Source organism: Pteronotus mesoamericanus, unplaced genomic scaffold (assembly GCF_021234165.1).
Source record: "Pteronotus mesoamericanus isolate MK-2021 breed Mesoamerican mustached bat unplaced genomic scaffold, CSHL_Meso_final scaffold_371, whole genome shotgun sequence".
Taxonomy (NCBI): Eukaryota; Metazoa; Chordata; class Mammalia; order Chiroptera; family Mormoopidae; genus Pteronotus; species Pteronotus mesoamericanus.
In genome coordinates, this window is record NW_026555314.1 from 2,045,602 (window position 1) to 2,063,821 (window position 18,220).

At 47.3% G+C, this 18,220-nt stretch overlaps 1 protein-coding gene across 1 annotated transcript in view; it reads left to right on the forward strand.

Moving 5' to 3' along the window:
• Nucleotides 1-2,056: 2,056 nt before the first annotated feature.
• Nucleotides 2,057-18,220, forward strand: part of KLHL22 (kelch like family member 22) — a 33,380-nt gene continuing 17,216 nt past the window's right edge. The window contains exons 1-3 of the mRNA XM_054592801.1: nucleotides 2,057-2,374; nucleotides 7,242-7,507; nucleotides 15,421-15,586. Coding sequence (XP_054448776.1) covers nucleotides 7,281-7,507; nucleotides 15,421-15,586 — 393 coding nt within the window. The 5' untranslated portion in view covers nucleotides 2,057-2,374; nucleotides 7,242-7,280. The remainder of the gene's footprint in view (nucleotides 2,375-7,241; nucleotides 7,508-15,420; nucleotides 15,587-18,220) is intronic.

Genomic DNA, 18,220 nt, shown 5'->3' on the forward strand with positions numbered 1-18,220 from the left:
CTTTACCGCCTCCCCCTCACTCTTCCTCACTCTCTCCACCCACTAGCTCTTCCCTCCTACCGTGAGTGTGCTCTCTTTCAGTCTCTCCCCTCAAACTGTGGTCCCATCTGTCCTCATCTCAGAGGCTAGGCCTATCCCTGCAGTATTCCTGTTTTTACTTCCTTTCACACAAGTCACAGTAGGCTGGCTTCTGCTACTTTAAGGAAGGGTCTCCTGTGACCACATCAAAAGCCTCCCTGTTACAGACCTAAGCACTTTGCCTTCTCTGTCCTCTGGGAACACCCTCACACCTGGCCCCACTGGACCTTTGAGTTTGCTCCTTACATCCCCTCTGTGGTTTCCTGTTCTCTGGGTGTCCCCTGGAAAATGAGTGTGCCTCTTGCTCTGCCCTCAACTCACTCCCCTTTTTCCTATACTTGTTCTGACTTGGTGCATCACCCCCAGCTAAAGTGCATGCTATGCCCATGACCTCACCTCTAGCCTGACTCCCCCAGAAAGGCCCTCAGTTGGACATCTGCAGACTCCCTTCCCTCCCCAGGGCCGAGTGGGCCTGTCTTCCCCTAAACCTGTTCTTACTCCAGCCTCCTTGTGACTGGGGTAGTTCTATTGTCTCTCTCCATCACTGGGGCTCACCTCTCCTCATCCAACACTCATGTGTAGTAGGGAACCCGCCTCCTTTTCAGAACTCCAATCAGCATTGTCCTCTGTCCTCACTCCCTGCTGACCAGCGGCAACAAGTTCCCTGGTGTCCCCTTGCTCCGCTTCCTCCCACGCTCCAGGCCAGGCTCTGCAACCCACACTGGCATCTGCCTGCCCTGGCTGAAGGCTGCCCTCGGCAACACATGCACCTCCAAAAGGCAGGGTCTGCTCCACAATTTTCCCTTCAGACTCAGACACTCCTGACCACTCACTTCCCTGGATCTCACCTCCATGGCCTCGTTGACAGTCCCATTCCTGAAATGCTTTTCCCACTCCCCAAAAGTCCTCATCTGGTTGGTCTGCTATCTTTTCTTTCCCCCCACACACTCAGGACATCTTCACTGAAGATTCACTTACAAATGAATGTTTCACTAAATAAAATAAAAAGTGAAGCAGAAATCAAGTCTGGAGTTTGTGAGGCAGTCTCTTTCCTGCTCCCCACCACCCATGTCCCTTTGGACAGCACAAGAAGCTGCTGGCTGGTGTTTCTAAGGCAGATTGTCCCTCCTCGGAAAAAAAAAAGTCCTCATCTGTTACACAGCTGGAGTTGGGGAGTGGGGGGTGAAGTTCGCCTTTTCCAGAAAGCCCTTGCTGAAGCCCACTCCCACTGGGAATCTGTCCCCAGAGGCTGATCCTACTCTTTTGGCCCTTGCCTGGACCCTCAGGCAGCTCTCTGAACTCAGCTAGACAGTGCTTCTCTTTCATTTATTGCTTTCCTCTTCTACATTCCCCTCGACTTTTCTTTTTTAACCACAGGCCACCCGGCAGATAAAACACTCTGGCCCTGTCTTTATCACAAGGCTCGGCTGGCTCGAACCTCTGGATACGCCCATTACGGAGGAGCCTCGGAGGAAGGGATCCTCTGGGAGATAAGGCGGAGAAAGATGACTGCCTACAGCCAGCTGGGACCAAGCCTTTGGGCGGGGAATTGGATTTCCACCAGAATCCCAGTAAACAGGAAAACACCTGTTCACACTGGCTGTGTTAATCGCCCTCAACATCCAGCAGAGGGCAGGAGACCAGCGGTCACAGTCGATTTACGGGACTCAGAGGGAAGGAGGGAACGAATGAGGGAGGGAGGGGAGGAGGAAGGGAGAAAGGGAGGGAAGTAGAGAATAAAACTGTACATTTGAGAGGGAATAAGAAAGAGAGAGAATGAGTGGATGAATGAGAGAAGGTAATGAGAAAGGGATGAAGAGAATAAATGAGAGAGGGAATGAATAAGGAGGTAGTAAGTGGGAAAGGAGAGGGAAAAGGAGGGAGACAGGGGACGAGAGAGGGAGGAAACAAGGGAGCGACCGGGGAAGGAAGGAGGAAATGGGTTTACGGCGTGCGACCCTCACGGAAAGGCATTCTCTCTCTTTATTCATTCGTTCATCTCCGACGTGTGCCTTGACCTGTGCCAGGTGAGGAGACGCAGACCCACCCAGGCGGCTGGGCCCTTCTGCGCGGAGTCCTGAGACGTCTTCGCGGAAGGGCGCTGCGGGTCCCGCCCCTCCCCTCGTCCGGGGCCACACCCAGGACCCGCTGCCCACTGTCCCCTGCCCCCAGCTTCGGTCCCTGTCAGCCTGGCGCCTGCGCGGCGGGATCACGTGATACAGCCGAAGTCCCACCCCGCGGCCGCCCGCCCGCCCCCGCCTCCCGCGAGTGCGGCCTCGGCTTACAGCGGCTCCAGGTGAGCTGCGAGGCGCGGGCCGGGCGGGAAGGGAGGCAGGAAGCGCGGGCCGCAGGGGGCTGGCGCCGGGTGAGGGCGCGGGACCTGGGCGAACAGCGCGGGGGTCTGGCGATGCGGGGGCGGGCGCGGACGGCAGGCGCGGGGGCGGCGGCCTGAGGAAAGCCCCGGGCCTGACGTGGCGGGGGCGCGGCGGGCTGACCCCCCGGGTGCGGCGAGGCCTGGCGCATGCTGAGGACCCGGGCCTCCTCGAGGCAACTGGGCCCTTGGGCCTCCTGGCCCCCTACCGGCCCCGTCGCCCGCAGCGGGTCCGGGCGCGGCCTTCACAGCAGCGACCCTCGGCGCTGCGCGGGCGCGTCCTGCAACAGGCAGGCGGGTCCGGGCTGGGCTGCAGCCACCTGGTGTGACCTTGGACCTCGGCCTGCGAGCCTCAGTTTCCTCAGCCGCGCGCCAGGGCTGAGGGTAGGGGTCCAAGGGGGCTGTAGCCGAGGGAGCCCAGCCTCGCCGGCTCGCGCTGTTTCTTGAAAGAAGCCGGAGATCGTGCTGTTCCCCTCAAAGCAGCCGGAGATCGAACTGTCAGGGCGGTCTCCGGTCCTGAAGCAGCGGCCGGCAGTTCTGGCTATTTCCAGTCCTGGGCGGGCTGGAGCCTCGGGGAAGCCACCACGTTCTGCGGCTCTTCCCCGGGGCCGCCCTCGCGTCGGGCCTCCGTGAGGCCCGGCCGGGGCCGCAGGTTTGGCGCGTGAAGATGCTCCAGCTCTGCTTTCTGGGAGACCCATTCCAGAGCGCCGCGCGGTCGGTACCCATGCGAAGGCTTCCGCGTCTGGACATTAGGACCCACTCTCTCTTCCCCTCTTCTGGGCTTTCCCTTTTCCCTTGTTGCAGACCTAGCTTCATGCTGCCTAGGAATGAAGTTCTTCGAAGGCAGGAACTGTTTGGGGCCCTACAGAGGAGTAGGTGCCTTTTCAATAGTCGATGGTTTGAGTTGAAAATCCATCAAAAAATGCTTTTGCCTGTTATTCATGAGTTCCTAGAAATTCGTTTTATGTCCTTCAGCTTGTACCTACTTGGGACATAAAGCTTCCCGCTCCCCTCTACAGCTCTGAACAGCACAGAATGGAGGGGCCTTGCTCCTGATGACTAGAATGTTACGGGGCTGGAGGAACTTAATCTAAGGAAGGAAGGCTTCCTGATAGAGTAACTCCTGTAAAATGAATGGGAGAAGGGAGGGTGAAATCCTAAGAACATTTTTTTTTTTCCTAAACAGGGGGCAGGGGCAGAGCCTGAGGTCTTTTTTCCCCCCCCTCCAGATTTTATTTATTTACTTTTAGAGAGAGGAGGCGGAGAAAGAGGGAGAGAAACATCAATGTGTTGTTGACTCTGGAGCACCCCCTACTGGGGACCTGGCCCGCAAACCCAGGCATGTGCCCTGACTGGGAATCCAACCGGCGAAACCTGTGATTTGCAGGCGGGCGCTCAATCCATTGAGCCACACCAGCCAGGGCAGAACATTATTTCAGAAAGATAAGCATGGGGAAGGAATCACAAAGAATGTACTACATTGGACTTAAGTTTTTATGATTTTTATCCATTACCAAAATTTAGTTACACATGGGATGCTGTTTTTCAAATTTTAAGTCAACAAAGATTAAAAAGAAACGCTATTGGCCTTGGCTGGTGTGGCTCAGTTGGTTGGAGCATAGTCCCAAGGTTGCAGGTTCAACTTCCAGTGAGGGCTCCTACACCTGGGCTGTGGGTTCATCCCCAGTCTAGGCATGTAGATCCCCCCATGGTAGGCAACCTAGCAATGCTTCTCTCTAGCATCAATGTTCCTTTCTCTCTAAAAGCAATGAAAAAAATGTCTTTGGGTGAGGATTAAAAAGAAAAGAAACACTACTGGTGTGGTAAACAGTGATTGGAATCAGGTTCTAATACTTTTGCTGGTAGGAGATAAACTGGTACATGCTCTGTGGAGGGCATTTTGGCAATATCCATAAAAATGACAGACTAAAATTAAAATGATTCAGCAGTTCCAGGAAATTTTCCTCAGATAACTGTTACATATATGGCATATCTCAGTGATTTTCAATGCAAAATTGTTTGCAATAGTCAACAATTATAGGAAACCCAGATGTTCAATAAAATATGGTTATCCATACAATGGACCGTGGGAGGTATATGAAGTTAAATACAAAAGCTAATAAAAGGTGGGGGGATGCAGAATGACAGATTCTCCTGTGACTCCATAGGTACCGCCTGGAAGGGCATTGGGGAAAGAATTGTAGTGTCCTCTGGGGGAGGATCTTGTAGGGCCTTAGGTGGGAAGGAAATTTAAATTTGAAAATACACTGTGTCACTTTGTGCCTTTTGAATTTGAATCATGTCAATATTATATATTCAAAAATAAGTTTGACCATTCAATGATTAAATATTTCACAGTGACAGAAAAGTACAGATAATAACATGCCATACATACTACCTTTCCCTAACACATCCTAATATTATGTCTTTTTTTTTTTTTTTTTTTTTTTTAAAGTAAAGCATTCCCTTTTTCCTTCCTGGAGATAATCATGACCTTGAATTCCCATAGTGTTTCTATACTATTTTATGCCATACCACCTATCTGTAAGAAGTGTTGGACAGTAGTGTTGTATGTGTTTTCAAAGTTTTTGTAAAGGAAATTGTACTACACATATTCTGCAATGTACTGTTCTTTTTCTGTGTGACTTTGAGATTTTTTCACATTAACTCTAGTTTTTGTTCTAATTTGCTCATTTTCACTGTTGTCTAGTATTCCGTGGAATCACTGCTAGTGACACGGTACGTTGCAGGAGTGTTTTCAGCCAGATCATGGGGGCCCCCAAGTAGCAAGCAGTAGGGAATCAGCATTTGAGAAGTCAGGTGACACACTTAGGGGGCATTTTGAGGAACTGGGGAGGACATGGCAGTTGGTAGGAAACCAGTTGGAGTGTCATTGCTGTGGTCTGACCCAAAGTGGTGGCTGTGGAGGAATAAAGGGATGGCCATCTGAAATGGAGGCATGGCACTAAAGAGTCTGATAGGATATAAGGGCTGTCCTTGTGTCCTAGACAGGAAAAGAGATCATTGAGACCATAAGGTTTCTGACATGGAAGTGGTGGCTGTACCCATAACAACACTAGACCAGATGGGAGGGCTGCTGGCTGGATTAGGAACTGAGTTGGAGGTGCGATTGGCAATGCAGGGGAGGCCCTTGGGGAAGAGGCGTGGGCTTAGGCAGGGTGTGTTGGCTGAGAAGTCAGAAAAGGGAAAGAGTTGCCATAGAGCAGAATTTCCAGGCAAGAGGTTGGTCAGCAAGGGTGGAAAGGAAGGTGGAGTGGGTGGGCAGAGGCCTACTGAGAAGGCAGCACAGAGGAGAATTGAGCATGTCGAATGGGAAGCAGGTTCTGGGAGAAAAGGAGGAAGCGATTAAGAGGGGGTGCTCCTGAGCCTCAGTAATAAGCAAAGGCCTTTTCCTTTTAGCAAAATTTTGTATCATTTTCTCTTGTAAAGATACAGTAGAGAATTGGAGAAGAAACATTTAGGAGAGTGGTTAGTGGAGTAGCTGGAGGTGGGGAAGGCAGATGTTCAAGGCCCTGTAGCAGGTGGCCCTTCTCCACCTCTGGCTCGCTGGTTGTGTTGGGGTCTGGAGAGTGAAAAGCTTGGCTACACCATGTGGTGCAGGACTGATCTGAAGCAGCCAGCTGTCCATGATCACTTCTGGTTAGTTCAGAGTACATGGCCAAAGTGTGTTTGAAGTAGGTTTGTTTTACTGATTAGTTTCTGAGCCTCTTACTCAAATCAGGTTTTTTTTTTCCACTCATCAGTTTTTTTAAACATGCTGACTCAAATATTAGGAGGTAATCTTGAATTTAAAAAATGATGCAGATGATCTTGAATCTCAGAATCCCGGTAAAGAAGGAAGGTCATGGACCCTTCCCTGGGACTCCTAACCACCACTCAAGCCTGTTGTAATTTTTAAAAATAACCACTACCTTTATTGAGTACTTACTATATACCAGGCACTTTGTTAAGGCCTTGTACTTGGGTGTTATATTCAATATATGTCACCTCCCCATAACATCTCAATGAGGTAGATGCTATGATTATCCCCATTTTATAGATGAGCAGATAAGCTCAAAGAGAAGTCACTTATCTGAGGCCACACACTTAGTAAGCAGATTGGGGGAGAGATTGATGTTATAGTAACTACCTTTATGTTCCTGGTATTACAAGAGAAAACAGTAGCTAGTCACATTAGCTGTTCTTGGCAAAGATCCCACCTCCTTCAAGGTGATATTAGCCACTTTAATGGTCCTAGGACAAATTTGGGGAGAGTGCTTCACTAGAGAACCAAGTGCCTGTTGTAATTTTTAGGCATTCATTCTTGCATGGAGAAACTCAGTTTTGTTCTTTCTCAGTGGGAGAGAAGAGCTCTTGAGAACCTAGTCTGTGTAGACACTTTATGTTCATCTTTTACTATTTCCCTTTTTCAGTTGAGAAACCTGAGGCTTAGGTTGATCATTTGGTGAGTCCATGGTGGGGCGGGAGCTTCAGTTTAGGATGGTCTGTCTCCAGAACCGTTCGGTTTCACAGCAGTGCTGAAGGAGATACAGTGGGATAAAGACTCTTGGCAATGAAGGGACACAGGTCATTAGAAAGAAGGTCCCAAGTCTGGACAAGTGGTAGGAGGAGAGAGGGCATTAAGTGTTTGAGAACACAGAAAGCACAGGTAAGCTGGATGGAGGAACAGGAGCTCAGTGAGCAGCAGGTGCCACTGGGAGCAGAGCTGGTCAGCTGTACATGGTGTGGTGTTTCCTCCCTGGCTCATTCCCCATCCCCTCTGTCTTGCCAGCTGACGGCCAAGGTGGTGAGGTCTGGTACGGTGATCAGAATGGCAGAGGAGCAGGAGTTCACCCAGCTGTGCAAGTTGCCCACGCAGCCCTCACCTCCACACTGTGTCAACAACACCTACCGAAGTACACAGCATTCCCAGGCCCTGCTCCGGGGGCTACTGGCTCTTCGGGACAGCGGCATCCTCTTTGATGTAGTCCTGGTGGTGGAGGGGAGACACATTGAAGCCCATCGCATCCTGCTGGCTGCATCCTGTGATTACTTCAGGTGAGTTTTGTACACCTGTTCTCATAAGTAAAATAATAGGTAATCCTGGCTCCACTGGGCAGATGTGTCAGCACTGACATGAGTGGGTTGGAGGAACCGGCCAGAAGCTGTCAGGTGTCCTTTCACCTTTAGCTGCTCCTGCTGCTTGTTTGGCGACTTGGTCAGCAAGCAAGAGAGACAGAGGGGTCTTAGGGTTTGTTTTTCTTTTAGCCATTCATCTCTAGGACATGTTCTCTTTTCTTCTAAAGATGATATACTTGGCTTTACTTGTAATATTGTACTTTATAAAATGATTTTTCTGCTATAAGTATAATATCTTGGTATAAAACATTTTATTTCAACTTTACGCTGGCTTTGCAACATTTCATTTTGAGAAATACCAAATTTGTGGGAAAGTTGAAAAAACAGTATTACGAACACCTAAATACGAATTGTTAACATGTTGTCATATTTCCTTTCTCTCTACACACACACATTTTTTAAAAAGATATTTTGACACTTTATATCTCAGTCTTTCAGTGACATATCTCCCCGCGCCCCCCCCCCCCATGGTGTTCTTATAATGCTGGTTGGAAGCTCACACACATGAGCCCTGGTCACTTCTCAGGACATATGGTCACTGTGGGTGCAAAAGCCAAGGCCAGGTGATTTGTACTGTATGCACATGGTCCACATAGCTATGTGATGTGTGGAGTCACCCCTCTGTGCCCTTGCCTGGCCATATACCTCCCAGCTCACACCCTCTCGCCCCTTGGGTTTTAGCCTCTGACCGTCTGGGGTTTCCATGGTCTCCTGCATGGCCCCGTCCCAGCACTTGGCACATTGGGAGGGGTTGGTGCCACTGTCCCTATTTCACACAGTTGAGATGAGGCTCAGAGGGAGTAAGCCCCCGCTACCCATGGCCTCCCGAGTCCTTCCATTTTGTCTTCAAGTCTTGATTTTAGTTCTCATTATTGGTTTTAGGAACTACTGAGCAAAAAAAAATTTTTTAATGGTTTAAGTGCCTTCTGGTTTCCAGCAGTTTATGGAGAGTGTGACCCAGTGGTGTGTTGGGGCAAACATGCAGGGACAGCCGTGTCCCTTCACTTCACAGGGGGTTGAGCTGATCCTTTACTAAGCCTTGAGATAATGTACAAGACTTACAGCGATGTGGGGTTGCTGAGAGCCACCTGCCTAGGAGGCCCAGCACTGGGACCCTTTCAGCAAGGGACAACCAGCTTAGGGCCTATGGGGGAGAGGCCCACCCGACTATAGAGCCAGTAGGACCTCCTTCATGCACCCTCAGAGCCCTTCAGGCTTGAACTCCTCTCCTCATGCAGGCCTTCCTGACTCACTGCTCACCTTTCTTTCTAAAGGGCAGTTACAGACACTACCTTTCCCTATTTGATCAAAAACTTTCTGTGGCTTTCCACATTGTCCAGGAGTGTTTTCTAGTCCCTTCCACAGCCACCCTCAGGTGGGCCTCTCACGGGAGGTGTTCCCTTCTTAGGCATGGTCACTCTGCATAAGAACCCAGACTCATCTCAGAGAGATACATATATGAAATAGGTCATTTTCAAGGTTTAGCGTGTTTATTATTTGATTCAGTTTAAAATGATAAAGGACCTTTTTTTTCACCAGTAAAACTGGTGAAAATGTGTTGTGACACAGGGTTGAGAATTGCTGCCCAGGTCATGCAAATTAGTGGGAGGGGCCCCTGTTCCAGTCTTCTGCTGTTTACCTACCTGTCCTGAGGGCAGCCATGCAGGCAGTCAGATGGCCTGTTATTCTGTCATGCTATGGGCTTTCTTCCCTCTGCTTTTGCTGTTACTCTCTGCAGTGCTGCCCTCCTCTGCCTTTCCTTCCGCGCAGAGTGTTATCTCCTTCCAGGCCCAGTGGAGGGGCCTCCTCTCTGAGGAGCTTCCCAGTTGTCCCTTACCTTCCCCCACCCCCCACCTCTGACTCTCAGGGCTAGCTCCACCCTGCAAAAGGCTGACCCCTGGTGGGCAGAGAGTTGGATTACACTCTTCCTGGGAGGCACCTTTCCCCCATCTCTGCAGGAAGCCTCCACTGGTGTACACTCATGCATGGTTTAGGAACTGAAGGGTCAGACTGCACTTAAGGTCTTTTTTTGGCTTGTTTTGATAACTGTCCACTGCATGTCTTTTTTGGCTCCCATGACCCTGTGTTCACCTTACCCTCTGTACTCCTGGACTGGTTCCCATGCTCCTCCCCATCCCTATGTGTCGGAGGGGCCCAAGGGCTCTTTTGTATAAAGCCTCCCTGGGCCATCTCATCCCTCTCTTACAGTGTGTGTGTGTGTGTGTGTGTGTGTGTGTGTGTGTGTGTGTGTGTTTAATTGTTATTTATTGATGAGAGAGAGAGGAGAAACATTGATTTTGATTTTCCACTTATTCATGCATTCATTGGTTGATTCTTTTATATGCCCTGGCTGGGGAAGCTGCACATCAGGTTGGCATATCAGGATGATGCTCTAACGAACTGAATTACCTGGCCAGGGTGCTCCCTTAGGTTTCATATCATCTGTAAATTATAAGATAGACTACTTTGCTCAACTTAGTGCCTGTGACTTTAAAAATTTGGATAAAATTGATGATTTTCTAGAAAATATAAATTGACAGACTTTACTCCCAGAGCAGAAAGTCATATCCTGCACAAAAGCAGGAAGCTCAGGTGTGTCCTGGGGAAGTTGTGCCTTTTAGGAACAAACTCAGATGTCACTTAGACTTTGTCAGAGCAGAGAAAAAGAAAGCTAGTTTCCAAAATTTTTAAATAAAGTTATATATAAAATTATATAACAGAGTTGGACAGACAGCAGACACAGAAAAGTTCAACTGGTTTTTGAATGAGAGCTTGAAATCTGCAGTGAGACCCAGGCATATCTCCACAGAAACCTGGTGTCACTGCAGAGCAGCAGAACCTGTCTAGGAGGGCTTTGTTTTTAGAATGAAAACTAGTTCCATGTTAGGGAATCTTTTTTATGATGTAAGGTGTTAATTAAAGGTGACCCAGCATATAGCCATCTGCAGACAAGGTGAGTGGGCGTGTGATAACATTCAGCATCAGTTCCTCCTGTGCTTTTGAATAGAAGGGAAACTAGTGAAATGACACATTACCCTGACTCTCCCACCAGGGCAGCTTTTTTTTCTTTTTTCAAATTTGTTTTTATTTATTGATTTTAGAGAGGGAGAGAGAGAAACATCGATTTGTTGTTCCACTTATTTATGCATTTCTTGGTTGCTTCTTGTATGTGCCCTGACTGGGGATCTACATAAATCACAACCTTGATTTATTGGACAACACTTGAACCAACTGAGCTACCCAGCCAGGGCCCCAAGGCAACTATTTTTAAACATTTCTGTTCATTCATACACTGTTTGTTTTTGCAAATACTAGTTCATAATTCTGAAACCCCCAAAACTCTAAAATTGGAAGTGTTTTGTTGTGTTCCAATCTGTTGCTAAAACTTCCTAAGTATACTCTAGAGGTCTCCAAAAGCTGTTTTTGTTTATGGATAGCTGTGTGGTCATTGATTTTTGTGGGGTGGGGTGGGGGGGAAGCTGGGTTCTCCTACATTGCCATTTTTTCTACAAGTTTTTTGTGTTTTATAAGTGTGGCACAAATTCATTAAACTACAGAACCTCTGAACTGATGTGGAGCTAATTATATGTTTATGCTGCTTAGTATGAGTCTTTATATATTTTGCTTTGGAAATATTAAGGTGCTTGGCTATGAAGTACTGACCCAGATCCCACTGGGATATGACTATCCTATAGCACACATATAGTGTTTCTCCAGCTGAAACCTTCTGAATTCTGAAACACACCTGGCCTCAAGCGTTTGGAAGAGGAATGGGAGGTGGTTGGAGGTTGAACATGCTGACATAGGAAATGTTCCTTCCATTGCACATCAGAGGCAGCTCACTGGCACATGTGACATCTGCTTGTGATGTCCAGGCAATAGAGGTGGCCCTTGTTCTCTTTGTGTTGCAGAGCATTCTGTGGCTTCTGTGCCCTCCACTTATTTGGTCAGTACCCTGTTTCTGGATACTCAGTGAACAGTTTTTTTTTAAGTGTGATTTTTAGGAACATAAAATTTATCATCTTAGCCACTTTTAAGTGTACAGCTTTGTATAGTGTTAAAGTATATTCACACTGTTGTGCATCCAGTCTCCAGAACTTTTTCATCTTGCAAAACAGAAACTCTGTCCCCATTAAACAACAACACCCCATTTTGTCCTGTCCCCAGCTCCTGGTAACCACCATTCTTTCTGTTTCTATGAATTTGATGACTCTGGGACCTCTATAAATGCAATCATATATTTGTCCTTTTGTAACTGGCTTCTTTCATTTAGTATAATGTCCTCAAGGGTTATCCGTGTTGAAACATGTGTCAGAATTTCCTTCCTTTTTAAGGCTGAATAACATTCTATAGGGAGGGGGGTAATGGGGAAAAGAAGGGGAAGGGTAAAATCAAGGAACATGTATAAAGGACCCAAGGACAAAGCCAAAGTGGGGAAAGATTGAGTGTGGGAGGTGGGAGTGGGTGAGGCAGGGGAAAGGGGTGGTGGGAAAATGAAGACAAATGTATTTGAACAATAAAAAAAAAAATTTTTTTTTAAACATTCTATTGTATGCCACATTTTGTTTAACCATTTGTCTGTGAATGGAGTAGACATTTGGGTTGTTTCTACCTCTTAGCTATTGTGAATAATGCTGCTATGAATATGGGTGTGCAGATATCTCTTCAAGACATGACTTTTAACTCTTTTGGATATATACCCAGAAGTGGAATTGCTGGATCATGTGGTAATTCTATATTTAATTTTTTGAGGAACCACCATACTGTTTTCCACAATAGCTACACCATTTTACATTTCTACTAGCAGTTACAAAAGGGTTCCTATTTCTCTGCATCCTCACCAACATCTGTGTTTTGATAGTGACTTTCCTAATGGGTATGAGTTGTGAACATCTTTTAAAACTTTTTTTCCTTTTAAGTTATTATTTTGACATACTTTCAGAGTTACAATAAAAGTAGTAAGAATATGGTAAAGAATAAAATATCCATATTCAATTAAAAACAACAAAACCAAAAAAGGAATGGATATGTATTTTATTTTTGCCAGCTTTTTTCCCCCTACTTAACTCTCATTTTGAAAAATGTCAGTCCTACAGAAAAGGTGAAAGATAGGTACATGAACGTCTGTGCCCTTTGCCTAGATTCATCAGTTACCAACATTATGCCATGTTTACTTTAGAGTAAGTTGCAGATGTGATAGTTTTTCTCAAAACACTTCAGTGTGCCTCTAAGAAAAAGGACCTAACATATCTATAATGCCATTATAAATCTAAGAAAATTTATAATTTTTCCATAATTTAATGTGATACTGAATTCATATTTGAGTTTTCTTGATTGTCCCCAAAATGCTTTACATCTCTTCCCTCCCCCCTCCCTTCAGGATCCAATCAAGGTCCATGTATTACATGGATCCTTTTTCTTAAGGGGAGAAAATACACTTGAGTCAACCCAAGTGCCCATATCTTGCTGGGAGGAGTGGGGGTCAGTGCCCTAGCATTGTCATGGACGTGTCTGTCTTACAATAGCACAGTCCTGGAAAGTCCAAGAGACCCGGTCAGACTGCCCCAAAGAGTGAGTCAAAGTACCTTGGAGTATGGGAAAGCGCCCAGGGTGGCTACATGTGGAGTACAATGTCTAGGAATAAACATGACACATATATGCCAGGTCTGTGGGGAGATGACCTGCAAGACCTCTGAAGAGAGCCAGAGGCTGCCTTGGTAGAGACCTGCTGCGTCCATTACAGAGATGCTGGCTCTCTCTGTATCAACCTAGATATTTAGCATGTTTCCAATAAAAATACCAAGAATGTTTATTAGGGGGAATTGCACAAACTGATTCTAAAGTTCAAATTTAAAACAAGCAGTGACCAGTAAATTGTGGAAAACAAAGGTAATGAGAGGAGACTGACCCGGCCTATATTAATACATATTATGAAATAAAAAAATTTGAGGTAAGAAAAAAGAAATTCAACTCATCCAAAAATGAATGCTACAAATTGACAAGACAGAGTCTAATAGAAAAATGGGCAAAAAATGCGGACTATGCAGAAAAGAATATAAAAATGGCTCTTAAACATTTGACGAGGTTATCTGTCCCATTGGTTATAAGGTTTCTCCCTTGTAAGGTTGATAGCATGTGGGCAGTACTAGCAAAGTGTAAATGTATATAAAGCCTTTATCCCAGCAGTTGCTTTTGTAGGAATCCTTGCAGCCACATAAGCAAAACGTTGTGGGGATAGAACCATCCATTGGGTGAAAAAATGGGAGATTAGAAGTAAGCTAAGTGCTCCCCAGCAAGACTGGGTTAAATCAATTATGATAACCTTTACCGGGAGAGGGGCAGCACTATGTGTACCAAGAAGGGTCCTTTTCCAAGGTGTATTAAGTCAAAACAGTGCAGATCTGTGGACTGCCTCTAGTGACAGGGCTGGCCTGGGGAGGGGAACTGATGGTCAGAAGCAGAGGAGGGAGAGAGACATTTACCCTTTCATATATTTCAGGTCTCCTATTATGTGTGTGTTTGAACCTAGTTGAAAAATTAACAAACTAAAAAATAGCTATCATCTTCATGTTACCGACTGCTATATTATAGCCCTGTTTCTTACCGTGACCACCAGCTTCTTCCTTCTGAACACTTAATTAACTTGCCTCTGGGATGCCTCATGAGTGTATCACACTGAGAGTGCCACAGTGGGACTTCCACTGCCCTCTCTGACCCTGTTCCTCTCAAATCCCCATCTGCTCAGAGGGCTGCACCATGACCCCAGTCAAGAGCCTGATTCGTCCTGTGCTCTGCTAGATTCAGTCTGTTAACGTGTTCTCTATCAAGATGGTCTCTCCAGTCCCCTTCAGGGTAGTTTCAACTACAGCTCTCAGCCATGTGGCTTTTGCCAGGCTTAGAGAAACCTTCTTGCCTGTCCTCTAGCCCCTCCACTCTGACCAACAGCACCCAAATTAGAAGAGTCAGTCAGCCCACGTTACCCTCCTGCATGAAATTCCTCGACAGCATCTCTTTATGCTTGGATTTCAATCCAGACTCTGCCCTGCCCTGGGGGTAGCAAGACCTGGCCCTGTGTTGTACCTTCAGATCACTTCCTCTTTGCCCTGGCTGCTTGTGTGCCAAGCTTGTTCTTGCCTGGGACTTGGGTGTTCATCTCCAGTTGGAACACTCTCCCACGCCTGGTTAGGTGCCGCTCCGTCTCATCTCAGTTCCTCAGAGTGGGTCCTCCCTGCCCCACATTGCTCCCTTCCCACTCTGCTTTCCCATCCATGCTCTCCTTGGTCCATTGCTCTGTTGAGTTCTTTGCAGCATTTCCACAATCTGAAGTACCTTGTTTCTTTGTTGTTTGTCATCTTCCCTAGCATTAAACTCTGTGTATATAGAAATCTTACACATTACTTGTACTACTTCCCTTCCATTCTTGAATGGTACCTGGCATTTAGTAGGTACTCAATAAGTTTATACTGAATGGAATGACTTATTGTTTCCCATGCATTCATTTTTTCATAACATGCTCCTGTGATGTAGGAAGCATACTAGTGGATGCAGCAGAAAGCAAGCCAAACGTCATCTCTGCCCCCAGGAGGCTCACATGTAACTCCCTGGGGTACCTGACACGGAAGACAGGGCAATTTCTAGGATGGTTGCCCAAACTTGGTCAGGTGTTTGTGGGTGTCTTTTGTGGGATGACTCAGTGCTCAGATTGAGCCAGTGTCCTGTCACACACTGATGCTGGATCAGCCCACTCCTTGCTCCAGATGCTCCTGCTCTTTGTAGCCTGGGCTGGTGTCCTAATTAGTATAACTCCACTATCTCATGTTTTCACTTTGCAGAGGTATGTTTGCTGGGGGATTGAAGGAAATGGAGCAGGAAGAGGTCCTAATCCACGGTGTGTCCTATAATGCCATGTGCCAAATTCTGCACTTCATATACACTTCCGAGCTGGAGCTCAGCCTGAGCAATGTCCAGGAGACGCTGGTTGCCGCCTGCCAGCTTCAGGTGAGGCTTACTTCATAGAAGCAAGGCCGACCCAAGCCCTAGGTATGGTTTCCCTGAGTGCCTGCTGGGCAGTGGCATGAGGGCGGGTCAGACAGGGAGGACATGAGGCAGTAAGAGAGACTGTAGTGTGAGGTGGAGGCTCCCGGGTAGTGCTTGGCTTTGCCAGCTCTCAACATGGAAGCAGAGCTTCTCTGAAGGTCTTCAGATCCAGGTTCCTCCTCTGCCTTTGCCCTCTGATTTTCTGCTGGTTCCTTTCCCTCTTTCTGGGTCTGCCTACCACTGAAAAGGCCCTGCATTTAAACAAGTGGCCGAAGCCAAGCCTGTGATATACTGTGGGATGCTGACATCTGGAGTAGTTGAACTTGCCCCAGTGTTGCCACATAGGCCTCCTCTGCCTGTCCTCTCCACTTGGTCTCATTGATCTCTGAAACTGCTTTTCGCTTTGATATTGAACTTTAAATACTTATTTTCTTACAGGATTCAAAAAGTTTTCTGAGACTGACAAGTGTGGCTTAAATTTTAGAAGACTGCATTGATTCTTGACAATATTGGTGCAGTTACACAGGCTGGATCTGCACATGCTTTTCTCTTAAGAGCTTTCCATCAGACAGCTACACTGAATTCATTATCCTGACTTTTTTTCAGATCAGAGTACACTTGGGGCAGTCAGAAAAAAGTCATAGATAAGCCAATCTGTTCAGGACGTCTGGAGGCCCACCCTGTGCTTCCTGTGCCATTATCCTCCAAGTAGTGGGTGGGAGGTACTCAGCTCCTGCTTGTTGATTGATTTGAGTAAGGCTCGCCTGGCTATACATGATAGGTAGGTGGACTTGAGCCAGGGTGGCCTTTATGACAGAAGAATTTCCCTTCCTTCTTTTATTCAGAGATTTCTTCTGTCCCCACATCCTGGTTATTTTTGCTTTGGAAACCCTCATCCAGTTCTTGCAACACCTAAGTCCGATACTTAGCTCTCCACCCAGGGATTCACTGCCAGCATTGTCTCCTCTTCACTGCATGCTCCTCTCCCTACTTCCCTGGTCTGTGCCCCATGACCATTCTGCCAGAGCCTTCATGTTTCCTTGAGCCCTTTCATCTTCATTCCCTGTGTCCAGGTTTGGACAAGTCGTCCTTATAAATATTAACTGTGCTATCTCTGTTCTCTGTTTCCATGTCCTCATCTCTGTCCTCCATTTATACCTCCCAGCTGGCCCCTGCCTTCTCTTCTCTGAATCCGTCATGCACACCGATAGCAAACTACCTTTCAACACACCGCTTTCCCTTTTCCACCCATCAGCTCAAAGACCTACTATCTCCCCAGGTCACTTATGGCAGAGGTTTGGACAGTGCTCCTTAGCACCTCCAAGGCTGTTTTGAGGGACAGCAGAGGAGAGGGAGCCCCCACTTCACCTTGAGTAGCCCAGCTTTGTTTGTTTTGTTTTTAAAATATGGTGCTTCTATGCAATGATGCTTTTTAAAGCAAGTTTTACTTGGCATAACAGTTCCAAGTCCATAAGCTCACCAGATCCCCCCTACCCCCACGTGCTATGCCCTATGCTAGACTTTTGATGGTGTCCCCAGGAACCTGAGTCTGAATCCCAGGGAGACCGCCCCCACTGAGTCACCCCCAGCAGACAAGTTCCGCCCACTGAGCCTCTTTTGGGGTGGGCCTAAGATGATTCCTCTGTGAGATTCCACCTGGCAGAGGGCCCACTGCTCCAATGAGGACAGGAAGGAGAAGGCAACACGGTCCTTGTGCAGGAGGCTTTGGTTCTTCAGGAGCTGCTTCTCCAGGCCCACTGAGGGCAGTTTGCTCTCACCTTCTACCCAGAACCTGGTCCTCAGTGTCCTGCCCACGACAAATCAGAAGTGGTATTTTAGGAAGAAGAAACAAAGCAGAAGTGCTGATAAGAGAGAAAACAAATGGTCGAGGGAGGACTTTTGAGACCTAGCAAAGCATTCTGGGGAATTTCATGGGGAGAAATATGTGCCTGGCACTTTGCAGGTTTCCATTCAGCCCTTTAGCATACCGCCTGGTAAGTACTAAATGTCTTGGATCAGATAAAATAAAAATAAAACAATTTTAAACATTTATTTTTAAGCTTCAGATGCTAGCAGAATTACTCTGGGCACTGGTCAATTTGTTGATTATGCTGGATCAGTGAGGTATTCCTGTTTTTAGAGAAATTCCCAAATCTCGTTTTTCTAAAGAATATAGCAGTACCTTGGCAGCTTTCCCTAGAGCCCTTCCCTCTGTCTCTTTTATCCTGCCATGCTTTGGTTATCTAATCACAGGGTTCCCTTTCATCCTGTGGTCCAATTCTCAGCTCCCACCTAAGTGTAGTCCTCTCTCTTGCCCTCCTTCCAACCCACTGGGTCTTCAGCACAGTTGGGAAAGGGAAGGAATAGGCCACTTGGGAGCCTCCTTGATACTGAGTTGAGCAGTCCTCTGCCCAGGCAGGATGGCTTTCAGCTTTTCAAGGACTCTGAGTAAGGTTCCCAGGATGGGTGCTAGACGGGCGTTTGGGAATGCCCTGCTGGTGGTTGTTAGTGTGTGGGTAGCTTGGGGCCTTTTTCCTGAGGCAAGGGATGGGTGTCTTGGGCCGGAAGCTTTGGCTGGGCCTCCAGTTGGGCAGG